The sequence below is a fragment of the Cicer arietinum genome, chromosome 6, assembly GCF_000331145.2.
Source record: "Cicer arietinum cultivar CDC Frontier isolate Library 1 chromosome 6, Cicar.CDCFrontier_v2.0, whole genome shotgun sequence".
Lineage (NCBI taxonomy): Eukaryota > Viridiplantae > Streptophyta > Magnoliopsida > Fabales > Fabaceae > Cicer > Cicer arietinum.
The window spans coordinates 9,813,756-9,840,990 of record NC_021165.2 but is presented as its reverse complement, the minus strand read 5'-3'; the positions used below and the strand labels follow the sequence as shown (position 1 = coordinate 9,840,990).

General features: G+C 29.7%; 4 protein-coding genes and 3 non-coding genes across 8 annotated transcripts; 6 read left to right on the top strand and 1 right to left on the bottom strand.

The window, feature by feature from the left end:
• The first annotated feature begins 3,856 nt into the window (after positions 1-3,856).
• Positions 3,857-5,733, top strand: LOC101506767 (large ribosomal subunit protein eL32z). Its single transcript, XM_004504267.4, has 3 exons — positions 3,857-4,016; positions 5,245-5,426; positions 5,512-5,733. Exons 1-3 carry the CDS (start codon positions 3,927-3,929, stop codon positions 5,639-5,641), a joined length of 402 nt encoding a protein of 133 aa, XP_004504324.1. The 5' UTR covers positions 3,857-3,926; the 3' UTR covers positions 5,642-5,733.
• Positions 4,088-4,168, top strand: LOC113787375 (small nucleolar RNA U31b). Its single transcript, XR_003473882.1, has one exon. It is a non-coding gene; the product is annotated as a small nucleolar RNA U31b (small nucleolar RNA).
• Positions 4,633-4,708, top strand: LOC113787440 (small nucleolar RNA Z195/SNORD33/SNORD32 family). The gene has a single exon (XR_003473944.1). It is a non-coding gene; the product is annotated as a small nucleolar RNA Z195/SNORD33/SNORD32 family (small nucleolar RNA).
• On the top strand, positions 5,037-5,123 carry LOC113787285 (small nucleolar RNA Z196/R39/R59 family). The gene has a single exon (XR_003473793.1). It is a non-coding gene; the product is annotated as a small nucleolar RNA Z196/R39/R59 family (small nucleolar RNA).
• A 1,211-nt stretch (positions 5,734-6,944) lies between the features above and the next one.
• On the bottom strand, positions 6,945-9,159 carry LOC101506442 (uncharacterized). Its single transcript, XM_004504266.4, has one exon. The coding sequence runs from the start codon at positions 8,925-8,927 to the stop codon at positions 7,170-7,172; it is 1,758 nt and encodes a 585-aa protein (XP_004504323.1). The 5' UTR covers positions 8,928-9,159; the 3' UTR covers positions 6,945-7,169.
• A 5,735-nt stretch (positions 9,160-14,894) lies between these two features.
• LOC101506112 (protochlorophyllide-dependent translocon component 52, chloroplastic) lies at positions 14,895-18,307 on the top strand. Its single transcript, XM_027336145.2, has 7 exons — positions 14,895-15,560; positions 16,202-16,389; positions 16,623-16,708; positions 16,806-16,972; positions 17,058-17,246; positions 17,358-17,545; positions 17,712-18,307. The coding sequence occupies exons 1-7, from the start codon at positions 15,039-15,041 to the stop codon at positions 17,965-17,967; spliced, it is 1,596 nt and encodes a 531-aa protein (XP_027191946.1). The 5' UTR covers positions 14,895-15,038; the 3' UTR covers positions 17,968-18,307.
• Positions 18,308-21,054: 2,747 nt separating this feature from the next.
• Positions 21,055-24,861, top strand: LOC101505568 (probable hexosyltransferase MUCI70). 2 transcript variants are annotated; one of them, XM_004504263.4, is made up of 8 exons: positions 21,055-21,229; positions 21,557-21,666; positions 21,788-21,967; positions 22,769-22,837; positions 22,933-23,132; positions 23,264-23,679; positions 24,073-24,257; positions 24,382-24,861. In XM_004504263.4, the coding sequence occupies exons 2-8, from the start codon at positions 21,585-21,587 to the stop codon at positions 24,747-24,749; spliced, it is 1,500 nt and encodes a 499-aa protein (XP_004504320.1). In that variant the 5' UTR covers positions 21,055-21,229; positions 21,557-21,584; the 3' UTR covers positions 24,750-24,861. The 2 variants fall into 2 exon arrangements, with proteins under 2 accessions (XP_004504320.1, XP_027191993.1); XM_027336192.2 differs by lacking the exon at positions 21,055-21,229 and having other exon boundaries at positions 21,557-21,680.
• The last annotated feature ends 2,374 nt before the right edge of the window (positions 24,862-27,235 follow it).

Sequence of the window (27,235 nt, the reverse complement as noted above, 5' to 3'; positions counted from 1 at the left end):
TAATTTTTAGATTTATTGAATAACAAAATCACTCTTTTTTAGAATTTTTAACAAATAGACCCTTAATTTGAGACTTATTTTTATTAATAATGTAGATTTATTTTTATGACATTAGTGATTTAAATTAAAAAAGTTGAATCATAAACTATAAAATTCTTTTGAAATCTATCTTTTTTTTAGCTAAAATTGACAATGTCACGTTATTAAATATAATTTGATGTTATTAATGAATATAATACAGCATAAAAATAAATTTTAAATTAAGTTATGGAGAAAAAATCTTAAACTTTTGAATCAAAATAAATAAAATCTTTGATTTAAGAATGAGTTGTTGGAGTTCGGTAATAAAATTATAATAGAAAATGTTACAAAGAAAGTGACATCAATAAAAAAAAAATAAATAAATACTCTAATATTTCACAACCTTAACTTCCTCAATGTTCAAAATAGGTGTGTCAATCATCTTTGTAGTTACCTCTAAACGCAACACACATTATAGAGCAATGAACACTGCTAAAATATAATTTGGTTGTCATTTTTACATAAAATATATATAAGGTGTGTATTGACTTAATTTAGTTGGAATGTATTTATTTTCCCATATTATGCAACTGGTTTGATTAGTAGTAATGTGATGATTAAAATATTGAAAAATGCAGCTTAGAGTTTGCCTGTGTTATTGTAGGTAGATTTGTTAAATTGATTTAGGTTGAATAGATCATTTGGATCACAATTTAGTATAGGTGGGGTCTTAAAAAATAAGTTAAAAATAAACTGCAGTTTTTGTCCTATGTTAAAAATTGGACGGGGCCACGGTGGCCTAATGGATTATGGGTTAACTTTCTACAAATTAAAAAATAGAGATAATTTATAAATAAATGATTAGGAGCATAATTTTGTTGATGTAATTATAGCCCTAATTTTTTGTACGTGTTATGTATTATAATTTTATGCTATTAATTATCTCCATAGTCAATAGTGATTGAGAGTGATTTGGTGTTTTAATTTTTATTAATTAATGCAAAAATATTGCGAGAAAACAAGTTAAGTCGGTTCTCAACGTCATATTGTGCGGTTCGATTTTGATAAATTATAATCCAACAATAAATCGGGTATAGGCAAACTGACTCATTCATGCGGTCAACCTATTTAGACTAAAGTGCATTGGGTCAAGCTGACCCAATTAATAACTTTATATGTAAGTGCGAATAAATGTGAAAATAGTTTGGGAAGCTAAATAAGACATGTTTGTTCGGCGAACATATTTTAAGCTAAAAAGAGAGTTATTATGATGGCAATCTCGCTTAGCTAGAATTAACTTGCAAAGCGAAATCAAGACGAAAGCTTTAGAATTTTGAAGGACAAATTTGCTATGCGAGACCAATCTCGCCAAATTAATTGAGGCATTTCAATATATCAAGTTTCCTTAACCATGAATAAATACAATCTTCACTTAAAGAGTCTTGTCTTGATAAACGAAATTATAATTACAAGTTGTCCTTGTCTACTTATATAAAGAGATGAATGACCAAATTTTGTATCATTTTTTTCACTGCCGGTGAAAAATCTGACCGCAAAAAGAAAAATCATTACTTGCATATCACTTTTGTTCACTATTAAAGTTTTTTTTTTTTTTTAATCTTTGATCTTGTATTGATGGCTACCATGGTAATAAGTATCTAAACCCATATTTGTAAAAATTAAATGTAACTAATCAAACTCTCAAGAATCTCTTTTAATTTATTTATATGGGTTTTTGTTATGTGTCAATTTCAATTATTTGTTCATATTCTTCGTGTTTGTTATAGTTTGATCACATATAATTCAATATTTGATTTGAAATTTTATTGATAAACACTACCTAATTCACATTTTAAGATAAATCATATAATGAATTCGGTATCTAGTAACAACAACAAAAAGATTTAATAGCCACAAATCATCAATATGTAATTCAAACTTATTTGTAAAACATTTGAGAAATCAATGCTTAGGAAATAAAGTTAATTTCTCATACCATTTAGAAATTAATTATTTTTGATTAGTGGTTGTGATGTTATTGATCTATAATCTGGTACATGTAAATTTGGTCACAGGGTACTTGAGAAATTGATTAGTCCCAATGTGATAGTCTCACTATCACCTCTTAATTTATTTTATTGTCATTAGCTCAATACCCAACATAGACGATAAATCAATTTATTAGTTTTGCAAGCAACAATTTGGTAGTTCAATGAATCTGCTCATCGTTAGCTCTGAGTATGGAGACAAACTTAAGCCAATCTCGAGCAAAATCACATGATGTAGAGAGAAACTTGCATGTACCAAATTGAATTATGATTCACATTAATTAAGGTAATATTATTGTAGGCAAATTCATTAATATGTATTCTATAAGAAGATTTCATTGTATATGTACCATTTGAAAAAACTTTCTGCACGATAACATGTGTTTCACTCCTCGTTTGAAGAGGAACTTTAACCATGGCGCTAGCGTCAATTTATTTTTACTAAACTAGTGTCATCTTTATTGAATAATAAATAATAAACTAGTAATCATATCATGATTCCACACATTAAACCAAATAGGTCATAAACACATTAATATACAACTATCATATTAGTTACAACACCACTCGAATATAATATTATGAATTTGATTATATTTTAGTCTTCTCAAAATCATTTAATACATTCAACCATTTGAAGAATTACGGATTTCTATCGACGTGAGAGATGAAAATATTTAAATTTAAAATACAATGTGACATAATTTTTAAGACTAGTTAACTTACTTTCAAAATGATTTATCTCTTATTGGATATGACACTTTTCATGATAAAACTCATGTTTTTTTTTTTTTTTTTTTTTTTTTTTTTTTCTTAAAAGTTTTTTTTTTTTTTTTTTTTTTTTTTTTTTTTTTTTTTTTTTTTTTTTTTTTTTTTTTTTTTTTTTTTTTTTTTTTTTTTTCCGTAAAAGTTCAATGTTTGTATAGTCTATGAGAAATTATAGTTGTTGTACTCAAAAAAACTATTATTTTGGTGTAATGTAAATTGACTGAAAATACACAACTATCGTCATTTAATTTTTTGAGAATTTCAAAATTGATATTTGAAAAAAAAATACCTTTCAAAATTACTTAGTACAATCATATGTCATCTAATGAACTCCTCCTTGTAGTGTTATATGATGTCTCGACATAGCCATAATAAAAACCAAACAAATAAAATTCACAAAATACCAAATACATAATAATAAGTGTCCTTGGTTGATATTAGAAACATGGCATTGAGATTTTGTATACAAGGAAATACTTATCAAAGGGTATTGCAAAACATTTGAGTTTTGTTTCATAATGTATAATCTGCACACTTGAAGAAACATAAAAAAAGATACACTGTTATCTTTATAATTTAGTATCATAAAAAAAATAATGGGCGGTTATTGTTGATCAATTTAACATTAATATTTCTTATTTTTACCTATCACCAATAAAAGTCTACACTATTTACTCCATCCAATAATCATATATACACAAAAAAATTATAATATTTTGGTAGATGAATAAGTGATAACCTCCACATTTTTATTATAAAGAGATTTTAAAAATTAAAAGAACCAATTACAAGAATTTTTATTTTAAAAACATATTTAACTGCTCTATATAATAATTAAACCTTATTTATTATATTAAAAAAAGAAAAACGAGTATTAGGCCCAACCCGAATACATTAGGCCCAACCTGAAAAAAGTAGGGGTGCAAAAAGCAAGTTTAGACCTATTAGGCCCAACCCGAATACATTGCTCTCAATCAAACCCTAGAATAACCACTGCGTAGTTTTGGTTAAAAACCCTAGACCCCTTCGCCTTATATATAGTGTGATATTTCCTTCATTTTACATCAGCCACAAACCTAGTTCACAAAAATGGCTGTGCCTCTTCTCACAAAGAAGATCATCAAGAAGAGGGTCAAGAAGTTTAAGAGGCCCCAGAGCGATCGCAAGATCTGCGTTAAGGTATACCTCTTCACTATTTCTAATTCTCCTTTTCGAAATCATTTTATTTATTTTTTAATTGTGAATTGTTTGGAAGTGATGATAGTAATTGTCGCCCCAGTCTTAATTTGCACTATAAGGTGTAAGATGGTGACTGACACTTAATCTGATCCTGTTATGTTTAAAACCCTAAAGTGGAGGTTAATTTTAATTGGTTAGGTTTTAATTGTAACTTTTTATGTTTCGTTTTTTCTTCATTTTATGTTGTTGGAGTAATACTATGTGTGTTTTGAACTTTGCAATTTGAATAAATGGGAAATGAGGATAAATATCTATTTGTGACATCCAGTCTTACTATGTATTTCATATGTGGTGATTGATCGACTATCTGATCCCAATAAGCTAAATTTGATTTGGTATTTGATTTCCAAATGAGTTTTTGAATTTTGTAGTTTTAATCTGTTTTATTTTTGCTTAGATTTGGATTTGATGACATGCTTTTGATACCAAGTCTTACTTTCTCTATTGGAAGCATTGTTGTGACTGGTAATACTTGTTCGATCCTCATCCATCAAATAATAGGGACAAATAATTTATTTTTCATCTGTTTTTATAAATTGTTTCTACTGTTTTTGCAATGAGATATGATGATATTTACCCAATCAATTCTGTAGTAGATGATGATACAAACATGCACTACCATCTGATCTCTTGCAAAGATATGTCATTAATTGAAAAGCTTTTCATTTTCACTGTTTTGTTTTAGCATTACCTTTGTTTTGTCGCATTACATTTTTTATTGTGTAATATTGCCTATGGTATCTGATGTCCAGAATTCAGGCTTTTGCCTTGTAGCTGGACATTTCGTTTTTACGGGCATATAGCAAAATCTTACAGGTCTTGCGACACAGGGGTTTTCTTAATATAAACCTACTGTTACTAATTCCCTGTTTATATTTTTAAATCATCCAATTACCTTTTTTATTTTATGAACGAATGTCTGTTCTGTTACTTTTTGTTAAATAGATTAACATATCAGTCTGCAATCTATGATGCAACTATTTCCTTTAATATCTGATTGTAATGTGATTATTTAACAAATATCACCATCTTTCGGCTGAGGTTGCAGATGTATATCTTTTGATTAATTTTCATCTACTGCTGTATTAGATACACCTATTTTACTGTTAAGTATCGTTTATTTAGTTGGTTCAGTTCTTTAGTTTGTTGAACCTATTTTCTTTAATAGGAAAACTGGCGCAGACCCAAGGGTATTGATTCTCGTGTTAGGAGAAAGTTCAAAGGATGTACTTTGATGCCAAACATTGGTTACGGTTCTGACAAGAAGACCCGTCATTATCTTCCAAATGGTTTCAAGAAATTCCTTGTTCACAATGTTAGTGATTTGGAACTTCTCATGATGCACAACAGGTGAGAGTTTATATTTTTAAAATTGTATTTTGTAGCTATTCTTTTTAAACCTCTTTATTTATCATATATTTTTTAAAATTTTCAGGACATACTGTGCTGAGATTGCTCACAATATATCCACAAGTAAGAGAAAGGAAATAGTTGAGAGAGCTGCCCAACTTGATGTTGTTGTTACAAACAAAACCGCCAGATTAAGAAGTCAGGAGGATGAATAGTTTGAATGTTTTGGTTTTTGTAATGAATTGGCATTTACAATGTATTATTTTTTTGCCTTAAATACAATATAATTAACTTGTTATGTTGTTGAGTTTTGTTTTGTTTTGACATATTTCTCTTTTATGACTCCTATTTTTAACAATTTTTAAAATGTTGGGCAAATATTCTGTTTTTATCTCTCTGACATACTCAAAAAAAATGAAGAATATATTTGTCTTGTTGGATTTTTATCATTTTTTTAATGATTGCATTGTATAACTAATTGAATATCTGATGTCTTCTATACCCCTGATTTCAAGCTTGATGAATCCTGTTATACCTATCGAGTTAAACCTTAAACCTTCGTTCCCTTAATAATTTAGAGACTGATACTGTTTAGAGTATGGCAATTCATATTTGCTATGAAACAAAAAGAACAATCTGTTTGAAACGGTTTCCCAACGCCGGTTTTAAATATGTATGAACTGTTTTTATTCTGAAATAACAATCCATAAAGGTAAAATAACTCATGGCGAGAAATATGTTTTACAATAGCTATTAGTTGTTTGTCAACCATTCGATGTTAATTGATAAAATTTTCATATTTTTTCCTTGTATCTTTTGCATCACTAACAAAAAAGATTATGTTCTGCACCTATGAATTGTGATTTCATTTTCTGTATGTCAGCCGAATAAAATTACAAAACCCATACAAACTGAAAAGAATGTAAAATCCAGCTCCATTTTAGCTGTCTTCTATTGAAAATTTACATCCAATATAAGTTCATCAAAGTTCATGCTTACGAAGATTATGGTTTCTTTCCAAACCTAAACCGATGGGTACCAAATTAGGGATGTCAAGTAATTTGTACCATTGGTATGGTTAATAAAACAGATTTCTGAAAAGGTCTAAACTAGCACGGCAAGCAATGCACGAAAAATGCGCACAAATTAAAGTTAAAATTATCTAGAACATCATTGAGAGGCATGGAATGAATTCAAAATAGCATCGTAATTTCAAACTCAGTTAATAAAAAATACAGAAATGATGTAAGTACAATGTAGACTGTGTTAGATCTGTTTTGTGATGATTAATCGTTGACAAACTGTGTACAGAAGAAATGGACTATAACATTCATTCTTTATAAATTAACATTTCATTAATAGATTCGAATAGAAATACTATATACAATGCAGCTAGCACCCAAGTCATGGAATCTTAAAAGGCTGCAGCTAATGCCCTTCTTGATTTTTAATTTGGTTGTCATTCTGGAAACAAAACATTTTAATGTTAATCAGAAAAGAAATGAAGACAATGAGGAATGAGAAATGCAGTTTCTGAGGAGAGAAAGGGATCTATGGTATGTTGTATACAAAATCATGATAATCAACACAACTAATCAATCATCAATACAATAAAAGAACAAGCAAGCACAACAATGATCTTAAATGTAACCCCATGGTATCAATCTAAAACTGAATCAAAAAGAAAGGAGTGATTGTACAAAAAATTCTTAAGAAGCATCAAAACCAGTAGTGTCAATCTGATCAGCATGTATTAACTCCATCTTTGCAATCTTTAGTTAAATTATAGAATGTTTCGACACGATTCTTTCCACGGTAAAAAACCTCTGTATCCACTTCAACTCTCATGTATCCATCAAACTCAACAGGTTTTCCATTGTTGAGAACACTGGTTTCATTGTACCATTCACTTGCATTCCCCCATAGTTCCTTATAATCCTCAAGCAAATGTACCTTGAAATTCGACCTCAATTTATCAAAGTAATTATAATAAGGCTCATTAGTAGCAACATACAAATTCCTCCAAGGCTGAACCATCCCTTTAAGCTTCTCAAGAAGCGCATCCGGCGAAGTATCAGAATCCAAATGAGGCCAAAGCTCCTTGTTTTGAGCTTTCTCCCCACGAACCACATGAACTGCATCAAAATCCCAGTCCATTCTTCCACTAATCTCGGTTACAATGTTCATCAACCTCTTTGATTTCCACAAAGCATGCCAAGGCCTCTGAATATACTTTGCAGCTTGACCTTCACAAACCCTATACCAGTAATTCTCAGGCTCAGGTGAATCAAATTGCCTCCAAATGACGGTGCTCTTATCTTTCTGAAGTTGCATAGGAGTTATCTTATGAGTGACAACTTTTCTAACAGGAACCTTCTTTTTCTTAAGATGGGTCTTATCCCATTTTTTCCAATCTCTCAAAAACTCACCTTCCTCAACAATGGAAGCTACCTCTTTCAAATGCTCAAAATCAAAGTAATACCTAAAATCTTTTCCTTCTTCATCTTTATTACTAGGGTTATAAATGGAAGCCAAACAAACACTCAAGTCCATAACAAAAGTTCTATTCAAATACATAGCTTCACCTAAACCACACAAAAAACTCCAAAGATAATGATTCATACCCTTGCAATAATCACCACCTCGTGAATAATACAAATACTTCCCATTCCTGAAGTCACTCTCCGATCCCAAACTCGGAATCGTGTCGTTAATCTCATCGTCTCGGCTCGAAATCCGCGGCAAGGTTTTGCCCTTACCGCCACCGGTTCGTGTCCGGAGAGCGGGGTTTCTCCGTGCGTTTGTGCCGGAATGCCAACCGCCGGCGTGAACGACCTTGTAGTGACAATCGTCAGTTACCGCAATCCCGAATCGTCGGAAATCACGGTACTTTCGCCACGACTTCTCCCTCTTGTTGCGGAATCGCCACGCGACGTCACACTCGCCGGAAACAGAGCCGTTCACCGGTGTTTGATACTCGAAGAATGAAATAGACTTGAATGCGCGAAGGTTGAATCTCTGGATAGCGATAAGAACGCGAGGATCGGAGCAATTTAGGGTTCCGATTAGGTCATCACATGAAGAGGAGGAAGGACCGGGGGATGTGGAATTGGTGATAATTTGCTCTTCGTTTTTTTCGATTAGAGCTTCAGTGACGGCGGGAGTTGTTGCGGCGGCGACGGCAGAGGGAGGAAGAGGGAGAGGTGAATCCTGTGGGGAGATAGAGATGTCTTCGCCGGTTTGAATAACGGAAGAGTCGATTTGGAAGGTGGCGTTTTGGGATTGAGTGAAGAGGTTGGTGAGAGCTGGTGAAGATTGAAGCCATGGATCAGGAGGTTGGTATGTTATAGCAATGACGGTGAAGATGAGAACTGAGAAAACGAATAGTGAGAAGCAAAGGTTGCTTATTAGTTTGATGAGGTTTTGGCCTATTGGTTCTGTTCTACTGGTACTCGTGCTAGAGTTTGAGTTTGAGTTTGAGTTAGAATTCGAATTCTTCATTTTTGTTTTTGAGATCTGAAATGTTGATGAGGGTAATGAAATGTAATGTAATGTAATGTGTGTGAATTAAGATTAGAGAGTGATGATGATGGCGACGGTGGATCTGATTATGAATCCGATGGGCAACCACATTCACCGATTTACTTGGGTTTACTGCACATACACTGTCACGACTTCACAGTTGTAACAATGAAGGAATCCTTTACAGCCATTGGATTCATTATACTTTATATTTTCCCTTCGCGTTGGATTCATCTATACTTACTGGATGTTTTGGATACATGCAATTATTAATTATCAAAATTAATACTTTGTAAGTGTGAAGTTATAATATTATTATTACATTAAATAAAGAGTGTACAAATTACAAATAATCAAGATGGTAATGTTAAATTTATCAAAAAATGAAATGAATATTTAAGGAAGATGAAACACGTAAGGCATACAAAAGCAAACGAAATGAGAAAAATCACACCCTTGCAGAACTATGGGTAAAAGATAGGAAACAAATAAAAATTTACAAAAGGAAAAACTCTATTGGTCAAAGAGTATATGATTTGAGATGGATCTTTTTTCCTTTCAAAATCGATATTTCAACCCCATAAAATTTTATTGAGTTTGAGTTTTCAACATGTTATTTCTATATTAAATATGAATTAAACTAACCTAATTATAAACTGATTAAATTAGATTGAATTTGCGGATTCATGAATTCAAACGGTTAATTCTGTTACCCAAACTGAAGATCATTAAATTTAAATGTATTGATCTAAATTAAAGCCAAACTTAAATTAGTTAGGTCGAAATTATGATTGAGTTAATTTGAATAATCAAATTATTAGATTCATCGTAATCATAAACACTCATATTTTCACTATATATAAATGCTTTTTTTTAGGCCTAGTTTATTTCTTTGAATTATATATTGAGAAACAAAAATATAAAAACTATAACTAAGCAAATAAAGGGATATACTAAAATGTGTAGTACATACACTAGCTAAATAAACTAACATAACTTCTAATAATTTGATTTAGTGACAAAAGGACAAATATTAAATAAAATATTTCTTGTTTTAGACTAGACATCATTTTTTTTTTATCTTAGGTTTTTTCATTAAAATAAACCTAAATAAACAAACATGTGTTAAACACAGTCAACTATGCTTTTCTTCTTAAAGTTTATGACGAAAAAAATTACAAAGGAAGCAAATTGTTTGTAAGAGTACAAAGATTGAAAAATGGAAATAGGTCATTTATTGAAAGTAGAAAAATAAAATAAAGAGAAATTGATAATATAACTTGCAAACTAAATGACATATTTTTCTCTAAAAACAACTGAATGACACATTAAATTGATTTACAATATGAAAATTACAAATACCAATTTTATATGTGATTTAGTATATAATATGAAAAACATGAAAATAGTTGATTATTTTTTTTGGAGAAAAAATATTATTTAAGATTCACGTTAATTTTTATATATAAATATATTTTATATGCATAAACGTGCTTTATTATTGACTAATATTTATAATTAATTCAAAATTTTAATGACGATAAACACTCTCTTTATAAATATAAGTTGAGAGTCCTCTAAGTGTTTATGATTCTATAGATGTCAATTTCATAAAAATAAATAAAATTGTATCTAAAAACTAAACTATTTAACCCAACATCGTGTGCATGGTGTAAGTGGTATTTGCTTATACTTACTATTTCTACTGTCCTTCCGTTCATATTCTACATTCCCACTTGTTTTTATGACATTAAAAAATGATAGATCCATTTATATCTCTTCATTTAGTAAAAAAAAAAATCTATAACTTCATGATAGTAAGTGTAAAAAAATTACATCACTATCGTATAGTGTTTTATTTCATGAATTTTTGAAATTGGTTACTAATACAAGTAATAGACCCAAAAATAAAATAAAAACTAGTAATATTTCCCAAGACAGATATGTAGTTAATGAAAGTTAACGAGTTTCCTAATTGTATCCATTAACTAAACTTAATACTCAATTAAACAGGATTAGAAGAAATTCATAATCCATGAAAAGATACTACTTATTTACGGTATAGTTATCAAAATCTCCAAGAAAGCAACATACTCACGGGTTCCACAACAGAAGGGAAAACAAATTTTTATACCACCCTACAGAACTCCCTTCAATCTCAGTCAAACTCCATGGACACAAATTGCAAGGTTGATAAGGTTGGGGAAGACAACTCCCACAAACCCTTCTAATTCCCAATGAATTTCCTTATATGGAACTCAATTTCAAAATTAAAAATCCCAATCATTAAAAATGTTGTTACATATCAAGTACATTTGAATTTATTCAAAAGAAAAAGTTGCATATTTGGTGATTCGTCTAGATTGCCAATGAAAAGGTTTGCTCCAACATCCAAGTTCTTTTTATTTGGTATGTCTAAAACCAAAAACAGGAGGAACGTAAATAGGTATGAAATTCTAGTTTTGAGTTTTAAATAGGTGACTTATACATCTCATTCAACACACCTAAGTTACAATCATACAACCACGTTGGAAGACTTATGTAATTGACGAAAGCTGATAGATCAAAATAGAACAAAAATTACAGAAAGTAAATCATATTTTTAAAAAAATTAAAAAGACCAAAAAAACAAGTAAATCCTATTTAAAAAAAATATTGGCACGTAGCTCATGGAAGATTTAAATATCTTATTGATAAAATTTTAAAGAAAGTTATAATATATTACTATTTACAATTTTCAATAATAATTTTTAAAAGCAAAAGAAAACAAACTTAAACAATTTGTTTTGAAAAATAAATAAGTTTTATTCATATTTTTTATTTTCTCATTGTTAAAAAACATTATCCTTCTTGATTTCTCGTTCCAATCCAACTTTTTTTATAAAAAGAATCTAAAATTCCTAAAATCAATAAATTGAAACAAAAGTACCTAAAAACTAAATAGTTGAGTATTTCTTAAATATGTTAGAAGCACAATTGTCTCGTCCTTTGTTGTGGGGGGTTATGTGTTGTATATCTTGATAGTTTGTGAGATTTAATTTTTTAGTTTATAAAATTGAAGTATTCAAATATATATATTTTTTAAAAAAGAGGTTTGGATTAACTTATTACTCCTCATAGTGTAAAGTAGTTGAATGAGACATAAATATTAGAGTAGTTTTCTAATCGTGACTCTCCACCTATACTCCCCAAATTCCAATACACTTAAATATATTATTTTATTATTTTTGTTATATAAAAAAAGTTGATTTTTTTTGAAAAAAGTTAAACTTTTTTTTTCTTTTCAAAATTTTAGCAAACAATATTAGAAAATTTTGATTGATTTTAAAATTTTTGAAATACAAAATGAGTCTACTTTCGAAAGTTTGAACTAATTTATAATTTTCAAAATACAATTTATTGTATTTATAAAATATTTTCAAATCTTTCGAATTTAACAAAAGAATTTGAAATGCAAAATTTCAGAACAATCAAATTTTTTAAACGTTTATTTTTTCAAAAAAGATTAAAGTTTCAAAAATTTAGAATTTTATCCAAATTTTTAAAATGTAAATTTTGTTTCAAAATAATCACATTAATTTTTTTAGTTTTCTATTTCAAAAATTGCATATTTTAGAAATTTCTTATTGTTTGAAAGATTCGAATTTTTTTTGAAAAACTAAAAAATTACGTTTTTAATTTTTTAAATTAATCAAAAAAATTCAAAAATTTGAATTAATTTAAAATTTTCGAAACTAAATTTAACCAAAGCTTCAGAAATTTCAAAAATTTAAAATGTAAATTTTCGAAAATTTAGAATTTTACTCAAATTTTTGTTTCAAAATAATGATATTACTTTTTTTGAAATTTCCTATTTTAAAAATTTTCTATTCTATTTCAAAAATATCTAAATTTCTGAAATTTAAGATATTTCCTATTCTATAATTTTTTATTTTTGTATATAATAAAAAAATAAAATAAGTTTTTTTAAGTATATTAAAGAATGAGAGGTATAAGTATAACAGATAAGTGAAGAAATAGAAAACTCATGTTAAAGGCGGTTACAAAATAGAGCGGAACATGTAAGCCCATGGATGTACTATGGCAGACTCACTTGAACCGGGTCGAGCGGAACATGTAAGGTGTGTTCCGGAATGAAAGTTGTGTACCGGAAAACTTAAAGAAGTTTTTCAGAATTTTTTTTTTTTTTGCTTATTATTTCTGTTCCGGAAATGTTAAATGAAGAAATAAAAAACAAATTATATATGAGAGTATTTTAGTATTTTTCCTTTATTTTTGGAGGTATAGGGATAGATGAGTGGGTACAAGAGAAAATTTTCCAATTTTCGCTTCATATTTTGTTGATGAGTCGGAGTTACTTTCTTTAGTTAAACATAGTGTCTAATAATGCCGACAAAAGAAAGTGTCTAACAATTTTTTTTTTACTCTTATAATAATGGATTAATTTATATATTAATGTAAAATAATTTATACTATCAATCAATTATAATATTTCAAAAAAATTATATTATCAATCAATCATAATATTTAATCAACTTGTTGTTTGATTGATTATACCTTTTAAAATTATATATTTTTTCAGATTATTTTATATAAAGTTATTTATTTTTGAATAAAGATTTATTTTGATCTCTCAAAAAATATGAAAGATTAATTAATTTCCGATAAAATAAATGACTATTTCTGTCGATTTATTTTTCTTAATCAACCTTTTTATTGATTTTCGAAATGTGACTTGATTAATTGGGGGTTAATCTTATATAAATGGTCCACATACACTACACAAACAAATCAAAGAATAGCTTATATAAATGGTCTAGATGCACTAAACAAACAAATCAAATAATATTTAGGTATCTGTAACAACTATGGGAGACAATTTGGTCCCCAAATTTTATTAAAAATTTAAAAATTGGTAAATTTTTAATATTATTCATTTTTTTTTATTCGTTTATGTAAAAATATTAAGTTTGTTGAACTTTTAGAGATAAATTTTTTTAAAAAAGTTAAAAAATAAGAATTTATTATAAAATCTGATAATACTAATCACTATTTTATAATTATCTCACACGGAATTTAAACCATGTTATTTGAGATTATAATATCAAATTTTTATCATTAAACTAATACGTTAGAACCATAAGAAATCAAATTACTGCTTTCATATTTTGGATTTTTGACCTTATAATTATTGATAAAATTATCTTTTGAATTTGATGGTGCAATGGTTTGTTGTCACGTCTTATAAAAGTGATGCAAATTGTAGTTTCATGTAGATGTTGTTACATATTGAAGGTTTGGTTTTCTATTATTTGAGAGATATTTAATTCCAACTTTCTTTTTAGTCAATTTAATCCCATCTTAGTCCTCCGCAAAATACAAAAGTACCAATCTAGTTCCTGAGAATAATATTCAAAATTTACCAATTTTTATTTTTTTACGGTGCATGTAGTCAACAATTAAAAAAAAAAAACTGAAGACTAACGTGTCCCAAATTATTTTGAGAGAGTGACTAAAATAATGTGTTCAGAAAACATTAACCATTGGTAATTGACTTGCATCGTTAGTTTGTTCCTGTACATTCAGAGTTCTAGGCTCTTGGTCACAAACGTGGCTTCTTCTTGACCATACATCAAAGTGATAAGATTCTCATTATTTGATTTTGTTCTGAGCAATCCAATTTAAAGTGTAAAATAATTAAATTATATTAATAACTAATCAATGATCGACAAATGCAGAATTATTACACCAAATCAATTAGTTTGTTAAATTAAGTAATTAATAATGATATGTTTGAATTGGCGCTGATATTAACATATACACAATTTTGATAAAAAAAAGTATACTTTTAAGGCTTTTACAAAATCACATAATCAAACATACACCAAATCTATTTTTTCACCTTTCTATCAAACATATAGCCAAATCATCACATTAGTTGATAAAAAAATTGAGCCTCATGTTTCATTTCATTGCATAATAATAATAAAAATGAAACACAACATGTGAGCCTCTAGTTTCAATACATCTATTAAGTTAAAGCATATAACATTGGAGTGTAACCGCTTTGTAGTGTTGCAAAAGAAAAACATGGAAGCTATGTTATCTTTTTCTGTTACTTCATTTCACATCCCAATTGCACTTGAAAATTCAACACCACTTAGGAAATCCATGTTGTTGAGCACACAAGTGCATTCAACTACACTTCCATTAATTAGTGGTAGGAACAATTCAAAATTCAAGCTTTTCACAGCTTTATCACCCTCACCAATCACAGATTCAAGTAACCTTTCTGTGGATGAGCCAGAAGTTGAAGAAAGTGGAGAGAAATTTGATTGGTTTTCACAGTGGTACCCTTTGATGCCAATATGTGATCTAGACAAAAGAGCACCTCATGGTAAAAGGGTGATGGGGATTGATGTGGTTGTGTGGTGGGATAGAAATGAGAATGAATGGAAAGTATTTGATGATGCATGTCCACATAGATTGGCACCATTATCTGAAGGAAGGATTGATCAATGGGGTAGATTGCAGTGTGTATATCATGGTTGGTGTTTTAATGGATCTGGTGATTGTAAATTCATTCCTCAGGCACCTCCACAAGGACCTCAGGTAACTACTACTATTCAATCTTCATCATGATTAATAATCAATACTCAGTATATTACTGTTATGTAGCTTAGGAATTGAATATATTTTATGTTTTTGTTTTATATTTTATGTAATTGGTCAAAACACATTTGAAAATGTTTTGTTTATAGAGTGGAGATTCTTTTTCGTTCCTGAGAAAAACTACGAGACTCAATTCAGTTATTGAGGAAAATAAAAACAAGTTTAGTTGTACGTGAAAAATAAAACAGGACGAATAGGTGATTGTCTTGAGATGCTAACATAGTTGGGATGTGTTGACAATCATGTGATGCTTTTGCACTCTAATTTTTTGCCTAAAAGAAAAAGTTAGAGACTAAAGAACTCGTCTGAAGATTATTGCAGCACTCTCAAACTTAAAATTGATGATACTGAAGATTATTTGACCACTTCCACTGAGAAGAAATGTGGCTGTGGTTATCTTTTGAACCATTTAGTTTTCATGAAAAAATTCCTCAATGGATTTGTCACAATATAGTATGTGATATCTATTTAATTATTGGTTAAATTGGTTGAAAGAAGCACAATGAGGTCCAATTGTTTCTTCCATTGTTTGTTTTGTTATCTTGTCATCCTTATTTACTTTTCACATTTTTTTTTTGCAGGTTCATACGTCAAAAAAAGCATGTGTAGCTGCTTATCCAAGCATTGTGCAGAATGATATCTTGTGGTTTTGGCCAAATACTGATCCTCAATACAAAGACATTATTACAAGGAAAAAACCCCCATTCATACCAGAAATAGATGATCCATCATTTACTTGCTTAATGGGAAATAGAGATATTTCTTATGGGTAAGATTTTAAGACTAAAAAATGTATGATATTTTTTTTATAGAACTCTAACACTAGCTAAATGTGATTGTTTTTTGTGATTGGTAATTGATATAATTATTTAATCTAATTCTAGAAGATGAAAAACACAAATTACACTATGCATATCCCTGAGCATAATTTGCATGCTAGGCCTTAAAAAACATATTTTCCATTTAGTATATTTTTGTAATGAATTGAATATGCAATTTCAGATATGAGGTACTGATTGAAAACCTCATGGACCCTGCACATGTTCCATATGCACACTATGGAATAATGAACACTCCAAAACCAAAAGGTAGACATATATGATAAATATTTTAACCTAAGTAAATTCCTATTTTTTTTTATATATATGGTACTTACATATGTAGAGGGCTTAATTAATTTAACAGAAAAAGCTGATAGAGAAGGGGGAAGACCACTTGAATTGTCAATTGAAGAGTTAGATATCAATGGTTTCACAGCAGATCAGGGATGGAGCAAAAGCAAATTTATGCCACCTAGCATTTTTTATGCATACAGTGATCCAGATAAACTTGCATCATCTGCTGAAGCTAAGGTAAAAGATTGAGTAGCTATGATATGATCCTTATATTACAAAAAATAAGGTTGTTCTATAATATTTATAATATATTTTAATGCAGAAATCATCAGTTCAGAAGAAATTTGCTTTGATCTTTATTTGCATTCCTGTTAGTCCTGGTAAAAGCAGACTGATTTGGTGCTTTCCAAGAAACTTTGGACTGTGGATTAACAAAATTGTACCGCGATGGATATTTCATATCGGGCAAAACCTGGTTCTAGATTCAGATTTATATCTTCTCCATGTTGAGGTAATTCCTTTTATTTGTAGTATACAAATACAAATTATTTATCCTCTTGACTAGTTCATTACATCAGTGTGCTTTTTCTGCTCAAATAATGTTGATAAATTATTTTGATAGGAACATAAAATAATGGATGTTGGTCAAGAGAATTGGCACAAGGCCTGTTTTGTGCCAACAAAGGCAGATGCTCTTGTGATTGGTTTTAGAAAATGGTTAAAGAAGTATGCAGGTGGTCAAGTTGATTGGAGAGGAAAATATACTGGAGCACTTCCTCCAACACCTCCTAAAGAACAACTTATGGACAGGTAGGTAACCCACATAAGATATCATTTCTACATGGAAGTTTCAATTTCCTTTGATATATGAAGTTATAAGTGAAAAAATCTACTTAAGTCAAGCATAAAAAGTTATTAAATGCAATAGGTATTTGTTGTATCATGTTCTTCATTACAAATTATGAAATTTGAACAGGTACTGGACTCATGTGGTGAATTGCAAGAGTTGCAGTTTTGCATATAAGAGTCTTAATGTGGTGGAAGTGATGCTGCAGATCATATCTGTTGCTTCAATTGGGATTGTTGCCACCATGAAGCAGGGTATGATGTCAGTTGCAACAAGAAATTCAATGATTGTGTTAGCAGTGCTTTCATTCGGGTTGTCTCGGTGGTTAGCTCGCTTCATATACAAAAACTTCCATTTTCATGACTACAACCACGCGTTTCGTTGAAATGTGTTTCCTTGGATATTGATGTCTAAGTGTGTTATGTATATATAGTGATGAAGCTCCATGAAAACAAAGCCACTAGTATAGGTGGTTTGGAAGATTTTTGGAACATTTGTGCATGTATACATGTTAAGTTCATACACACCCATGTAAGTCTTTACTTTAGCAAAATGAGATGGATTCAAAGTTTCCCCAGTAGGGATAACTATTTATTATTCAGAGTCATTGGAAAGAGGAATCAGACATCCTAAAATGTAGAGACAGCATCAATATCAAACACTAGTTATGAATTGATAAAGTCGTATAAAAGAATAAAATCTTAATGTCAGGTTTTGTTACAGTATATCTATTAGTGTCTAACATGGTGTAAACCTTGCTATCTTTCTGTTAAGGGTAGAAACCGGGCTCCGACACCACGTTAATTTTCTTGATAGAAGTTACTGACGAGAGAAAAGTGAAAATTTGAATAGTGAGGAACTAAATTTCCTCAAATACGGAAAACTTATTAGTAAAATTTGAATACGTAAAACTAAAACTTACTTAGCTAATGAGAAGCAACTATAATTAGTATAACTAATGTTATGACTCGAAAATCAAACGCACTGACCGACACACAAGCTATATTTCTAGTTAAACAAACTTATCAACTAATTTAACAATTAAAAATCGTCTGTAACCTCGGTGTTTCTAAATTTTAAAATCATGTTTTAAAAGGTTTAACTCAATCATATTTCAAATAGCACAATCTAAATATTTAATATATTTTCCATAGGACTTTCTAGACTCAAAATAGTGCAAAATACATCACGACTCAACAGACTTTACAAAAGTCTTCTCGATCAAAGAGGTATTCTAAAAAATGATTGAGATTTGAATCTACTAACAATTTGCTACTTAGCTGTCTGTGAATCTGAAAAAAATAAACAACATGAATGGGTAAGACTTAGTGAGGAGACAACAACCACCACCAACTAAAAGAGAAAAAAAAAACACGAATAGATGATTGTCAAGTAAAATATACACATGATAAAATTATTAGACTTATAATTTAGTGGTTCATGTAGGAATATTTTAAATCCAATTCGTACGAAAAACGAAATCAAAATGAGCAACCTTAAAAACATCATAAAAATACAAGTAAAAACATAAATTTTTTAGAATCGGCTTCATCTCGTTGATAGCCCTCTCATCTTAAGGATAGCATTTTCCTTAGGGGCGACTTCATCTAACGGATAGTCATCTCCTCTCAATCCCGCAATGCATCATAACGTATCAATTAGGAAGCTTACATCTCGTTGATAGTCTTCTCCTCCTAAGGATGACATCTCCCATAGGGACGACTCCATCTAACTGTTAACTCTCCCCAATAAAAATGATGTAACTAGGTGCACCTACCGCCGTTAACAATTTCATGATTATAACAACGATTTCTAAAACACGTTTAAAAATCATTTCTCATTTTATTATAACTCACGAAAAACATATTCAATTGTTTATCAATTCAATATTTAAATACTTTATATCGAAGATCATGAAAATAGATAAATGATGAAATCGAGAAAAATTTAAAGGTTTTATTCCCTAATTTTTAAATAAATATTTTAACATAGAAAACGAATAAAATAATAATTATAGCATAATAAAAATGTATGATATTGATCGTCGTCTACTCACAACTATGGAGAATCAACTAAGTTTGTTCTGCAACAACTCTCAAAATAGGGAATCTGAAGATCAAAAACATTCTCAAGACTTTAAAAAAATATTCTATAATTTAGCTAACTCTAAAAAACTATAGAAATCTTTTAAATCTATTATAAGCACCAAAATAAGATTTTTTTTAAACAAAACTACATTTTTTTTATAAATTCATTCTTAATATTAGAATTGTATATTTACCTCAAAGAGCTTCAATAAACATCTTCCAATAAATAGGTACATTTCTTCTTCCTTAGAGTACAAACTCTAACCCAAAAGTTCTACCTAAAAACTTGTAAAAATATTAGAAAATTTATTTAAGGAATGTATACCCTTTCTATAAGTTTATGAAAGCTAGTTTGTGACTTTAAGTGAGACAAAGAAAAGAAAAAGAAAATAAAAATGATGGAGAAGTTGTAAGATGAGACTCGAGAAATGAATAGTGAGAGTGAAAAAGAAAGAAAATAAAAATAAAGAGTATTGTTTTATTCATTTATTGAGATAGAAAGAGAGTAAACCGATATAAACTAACTAAATATCTATTAATGTTAATAATAAATAGATGTACATGACAATTTTATCTCAATCGTTGGTCATTATTGTTTGTCTTAATTGCATAATAACCTTCAATGCCTTTCTCTCATTGATTAATTTCTCTTTTATTCCAATCTCTATAATTTTGACATTGTTTCTACCAAACCATTCGCTCGCGCATAATTAATATTTTGTTCTTTTAAAAATGATACATTTTCTTTGCTTCAAAAACAAATGATACCATTTCACTATTTTCAAGTTCTCTCTAACCAAACAAAAAAAGTGAGAAAAACACAATTCTCTCCTATTTCTCTTTTATCTCTTTTATATTAAATAAATCAAATCAAATCTAATTTATCTTTCACATTTTTCTCATCTTCTCACCCTTTCTATTTTCCCTCTCAATCAAACCTACCCTAAACAAAGAAAACATACAAGTGAATAGGAAAAATGGACATCATAATTTATTTTTTTGAAGAAGGACATTGTGAAGTTGTGAATTTACGAGAATTGGTTAGTTATAATTTTGGTGATTGTTTCTTTAGCGCAATGATTATACACAGGTGTGCAAAGTAATTTTATACTATTATTTAACGTGAACTAATATCTTGTTATATATTCATATATTGTAACTGATTATTTTTATTTTTTTTTAAATTATCTCTTACTCAATTTTTATTATATATATAGAACAATTACCGAGGGTGCATATTTTTTGTTCTCTTGATTATTACTATTGATAGTAGCAAAAAAGAGTATTAGCAAAAAGCGGGGGTGCGAATAGCATTGCCTTCAGCGATTCCATGAACCTGTGATGACCATGAATAAGGATCGAAGAAACAACAAAAACACAAAAACAGGAAGATTTCTGTTTCAGTGTGAAACTTCAATCTCTCTCGAGCTTCACTTCACTTCACTTCTTTGGACAATCAATTTGAGTTTCGTTTAATTATCTCTTCTTTTTGTTGTGGGTTCAAATCCAACACCATATTACACATTGTTAGATCTGTATCCTTCATTCACCACTCTCAAGGTACCAACTTTTTTTCAATGTTTATTCATTCATTCACAATTAAACTTTTTCTCTTTTCTTCTCTTCTTCCCCTATTTCGAGGGTTATGTGCATCTTAACACTATACTAACTTTATTCTCCATTTGGGTCTTACCCTTTTCTTTTTCTCTCATTTTTCCTTCTTTTTTATCTCAAAGTTTTGGTTTTTATTTGAAATCCTTTTCAATTAATTAATTAATTAATGGCTATGTGGATTACAGTTTCTTGTCTTGTTTTGGATATCAATTTAGCTTGCTGTTAAAAAGATTAGATTTTTCTTACATTTAATCTTTTTGTTATAAATGGCAGTGATGATAACTTGAACAAAGAATCAAATATGGAGGGTGATCTTCAAAAGTCAATATCTTCCCGCCTTAATCGTAGAGGAGACCGGAGTAATCAAAATCCTCAAGCTAAAGGTGAGGAAGGACTGGTATCAACTCTTTTGATTCTTTAATCTGTTAAGAACTTGATATATTATTTGTTTACTAGATGACATGATGGTGAAGTAAATTGGTAGTTTGTTTGTTGGTGATGCAGATTTTGAAGTGGGATTATTTTCTTCAGGGAGGGTACCACAAGATTATCCCATGAAAATTGTTTGGAAGAAAGGGTTTGTTCGATTGGTTCTTGTTGGAGGGATCTTGTGGATGTTGTTAATTCTTATTGCATTATTGTTCCATATATGGTCTTGTCAATCTTCTGTCTCCTTTTTATCAGGTTAGCCAAACTTTTTCTACATTTGGTCACTTCTTGGGAGTTTTTTCAAGATCATCTCTTGTCGTTACTCGATAAACCTTCTTAAGTTAATTGTCATAAAATATACTCTTTATCTAATTGTCTATTCATAATGTGATATTTTGGGAATTCGGTAGAATGGGATAAATGACATCATTTATAAGTTAGATTTGAACATTGTAGCTGCAATGTCTATTGATTTACTCATGCCTGGTATTACAAAACCAACAGTTAAAGCTGTAAAAGAATGGTTGAGATTAATTTCTGTTTCTTTCTCTTTCTCTAATTTATTAGCTGTAAAAATAACATATTTCTTTAATAGTAATTACTAGTTACTTTGGCATAGGAAGGAAAGGATTAAGGAACCATCTCATTTCTAGTTAGAGAAACCAATATCAGAACATGTCTTGGTACTGAAAATTGAATTCAACCCAACTCAATTTGTTATTGTTATTTTCCTTTTTCTCTTTGATGGTTGGACTTGAGAGGGGATTTGTCTGTGTACTTCTCTTACATTTCGTCTAAATTTAGTTGTTTGAGGCTAACTTTGGAAGTACAAATATCTAAAATCTGATTGGTGGATGCAAATTTGCTATGCGTAGGAAATAGGAATTATAGGATAATCACTCGATAGGGGGTTCTGTTAGATTATTAAAAGGCATGTTTCGATGAAAGGTTGTTCAACAAAAACATTCATTGTCATTTATTTTCTTCATCAAAACTACAATACAATGTTATGTCATCATTTCTAAAAACGGTGCAATTTTTCTGCTTGACCTGCAGCCATGTGTAACAAAGAGAGCAAGGTTTACACCATGTTAGACACTATGGGACTTGTAACAAAACCTCACAGTAAGATTTTGGCAGTTTTTAGTCTCCATCCATCATTTTAAGACTTCCTCATTTAATTATTAGTGTTTGATGTTTGATGCTGCTTATAATTTTAGGATGTCCGATTCCTGTTTCCAATAACCCTGATAAAATAGTTATCCCTACCGGAAGAACTTCCGACAAAATTGTCAAAAAATTATTGTATGTTACCGAAGATGAGATTCCAAATAATAGTTCTCAGTCATCTCCTCTTTTTGGAGGCCATCTAAGTTGGAAACAAAGAGAGGAGAGTTTCAAACTGAAGTCAAATATGAAGGTAAATCAATTATCATGATTTTATAATTTTACTATGTTTTATTCTAATTGCAATTGCTTCACAATTATGTAAAACTATCTTGTTATTGCCTCCATTAATGTGCAATGTTTCCCTTGTGCTGTACCCCTTAGGTGCACTGTGGATTTATCCAAGGTGGTGGCGCTGAAATGGATCCTGTAGACATTAAATATGTTAAGAAATGCCAATTTGTTGTTGCATCTGGTATTTTCGATGGCTATGATCTACCTCATCAACCATCAAATATAAGCATTCGCTCAAAGAAACTTTTTTGCTTTCTTATGGTGGTGGATGAGGTATCTCTGAAGTTCATGAGGGAAAATGGTACTGTCAAAGAAGACAATGCTGGTGGAAAATGGGTGGGAATTTGGCGACTTGTTCTTCTTAAGAACCAACCTTATGATGAACCAAGGAGGAATGGGAAGGTTCCTAAAATAATAACACACAGGTTGTTTCCTCAAGCACAGTATAGTATATGGATTGATGGTAAAATGGAGCTCATAGTTGATCCTTTACTTATCCTTGAGAGGTACTGATGTCTATTATCTTAGTTTATGCCTAATCTTTATGGTAACACTAATATGAACATTTTTAATCTTTTTCCTGAAGATAACTTACGAATTACACTTACATAGCTGTAAAATCTACCAACCATGTCTGTGCAAATCCTTTTGTTGCTCATCCGGTGTGGTAGGGAGTTTTCCATTTTGAATGTAATCAACACAATCGCCACAAGCGAACCAATTTATATATTTTTCGTGTATTTTTATCAATGTAAATAGTAATACATACTTGTTAGGATGGAATGGATGACATTTTTGTTGGATATAGCATAAATGCATAATATGTTTAGTTGTGATCCTTCTGATCTGATGTTAGATACCGTGATGACTCACTTTGTATAACAATCTTTACTTAGCAGATACCTATGGCGAGGGAAGCATACATTTGCCATTGCTCAACATAAGCATCACCGTAGTATATACGAGGAGGCTGATGCAAACAAGAGGCGAAAGCGATATGCACGACCCTTAATTGATCTCCACATGAAAATATATTATTACGAGGGGATGAAACCATGGAGTTCAAATAAAAATACTATTAGCGGTATGACGGGATATGAGACTTTCTTGTTGTGTTTTATTTCTCCCAATTGATTTCAACAAGTTTGATATGTGATTCTGAGTAATGTTTGGTGATATAATTTTTAAAGTTATTTATGATGTTTCAGATGTCCCAGAGGGAGCCATTATCATTCGGGAACATACGGCCGTGAACAACTTGTTTAGTTGCTTGTGGTTTAACGAGGTTCACCTCTTCACACCAAGAGATCAACTGAGTTTCGGCTATGTTGCGTACAGATTAGGGGACGCATTCAAATTCTTCATGTTTCCCAACTGTGAATACAATTCACTGTTTGTGTTGCACCCTCACACAAGAGAGCACTCTTCTCCCATAGAATGGGTTAAAAAGATAGATGAACTTAAGGATAGCAATTTAAAAGAAAGTAGGGGGGGATTAGGCTTGTTTACACCTTATCCTGCGGATCTTAATTCAGTTGTTCTGCCACAAATAACAAGAACATCAAAAGCAGGATGACATTTTTGTTTATTACTTTTAACATATTTATTTTATGTATTTTTTATTCTAAGGATTTGTTGATCCTAATTAATGAAAGTAAAGATGAAGCTAGTCAAGCTTATTTTGAGAATTTAGAAAGACTTTCTGCCTTTTTGTCTTTCCTCTCAGTTGTTCATAACTGGCATTGTGATATTGGAAATGACTGAAGTTACAAAACTTGGAGACTAATCTTTTTCGACTAGTCTTGAGACATAAAAGATAAGTTGTTTTATAATGTTATTAGTAGTATAACAGAATGGTAGAATGGTGAATACTTTTTCTCCATCAGATACCTCGCCAATCTTGTTTTTGCTGTTGAAATACATCTTACTTGTAAACAGGATTTGAGGATATTTGCTCTTCAATGTTATTGTGACATAGGGATATTAATTTGTGACCAATATACTCCTCCGTCCCTAAATAATTATCATATTTGTTTATTTTATACAGATTAAGAAAATATAATAAATGAAAGAGAAAAGAACAAGTTTACCAAACTATTTTTGGAAACTATTTGTTGATTCCAATTATTATAAATGTAAAGTGGATGGATAATAAATTGTGAATGGTAAATATAATATTAATTAGAGGGTATAATTGGTAAAAAAGAAATTAAAATTGCATTGGAAACTATATACGACAATTATTGAGACAATTTTTTCTTACAAATACGACAATTACTATGGAACGGATGAAGTATATAGTATATTTATTTAACAAATACATACATTTTAATGTATTCTATTCTGCAGTATATTTAATGACCAGTAATTCAACCAATAACTCTAAAATAGAGTTTCAATTGAATATTTGACCGTTTCAATTTTATAATATCACCATAATCAAAGTTAAAAAATATATACATGTACAAAAATTCTACTGTATATATAAATGTTTAAAAATCATTCAAAACTCAAATGTTGATTGATTATACTATCTGGAAATATAAGTTAACGAATATCTTCGTTGATTTAGATGATGACCTAATTAGTATATGTTAAATGTGTTGAGTTTTGAAGGATATCGAGTGAGTCATTATCTTAGCAATAAAGATCAAAAGAACTATTAACTTTTACTTGTGAGAAAAGTCGTTGATTATCATTAAAGTTTCTAAAGACTTTTATACATTGGTCCACGATAAACCATCTATTAAGGTGGTCCACCGTAACATCCGTATACGCTTATGTATAAACGTATTATTGTAATATTGTTACTCAAAAGATCAAAAATAAAATTATTTAATTAATCAAGATAGTTTGACTTTTTCTCAATTTTCCTTTTAAGGAGATAAAGATTTTCAAAACTATGGAGGCCATGAGAGTTCCCCAACGAAATACCTCAGACATGACCTGTTATTTTACAAGACAGATTTTTATCTGCAGTAAGGAATTCTTAAGCCTCCCTTTGAAGGTCACTAACATTGGTTTGATATATGTCGGCATGTTGACATCATTAAGCAATGGTCTAGGTAAAGGAAAATGTTTACCATTGATTCATTGGAGAACTTATGTTAACATTATGATGGCCCATAGGCCATAACCAAGCATTGGTTATTGGAATGTCGTCCAGACCCAGTGTTCCAATAATACCAAATGCTTGCATTATGTTGTTTCTTGTAGCAATTTTGAAACTTAGCATATTTACAACGAACTTAAACAGTATCTTCATGAGTGCATTCGTCTCTTTATTTTCCCACTATAGACTCTTTTGATGAACACATCAAGTCAGTATTAAATTAAAACCAGAAAGGTCTCTAGGTGATCACCAAATTAAAATTTTCACCAAATAATTTTAACTGATTTCAACCCGATCGTTGCACAGATGTTTTTGAGATTTATTTTTTAAAAATTAGTAAGCATTAGAAATTATATGTTATATATAATTTATAAGTCTCTTTAGAATGAATCATTTATAAGTCTCATTTTTCATTTTGTTTCGTGAACTAATATTCTTATTAAACAAACTTTATACTTACTCGCATAAATACAATGACTTAGATATAAAATCAAATACAATAATTGTATTTACAATTTTATTTTACACAGTTTTATTTATAAATATAATCTCAAAACAATAATAATTAATTAGGTGTATGAATTATAGAAAAGAAAATTGACAATAAAGTGCTAGTTACGTCACAAAAAAAATAACTTAAAAAAAATATTAAAAGTAATATTAATATATATAAAATTCATAAGACGGCTAAAAAAATTATACAATGGTTGAATGATTTGAATTGATAGTAGTAATTACTTTTCTTTCTATGGTAATAGATTATCTTAAAGGTAAAAGTTTGAACTAAAACAAATGTATATTATGAGTGCACCTTAAAAAAAACATTAATTAAATTTAATTATGAAAATATGTGCGGTTAGAATAGAAATTCTGGAACCCAGGAGAAATTTTGGTTTTTATTGTATTAGTGTGAAAAACAATATCACTCTTCAAGATAAGTGTTTCCTCCG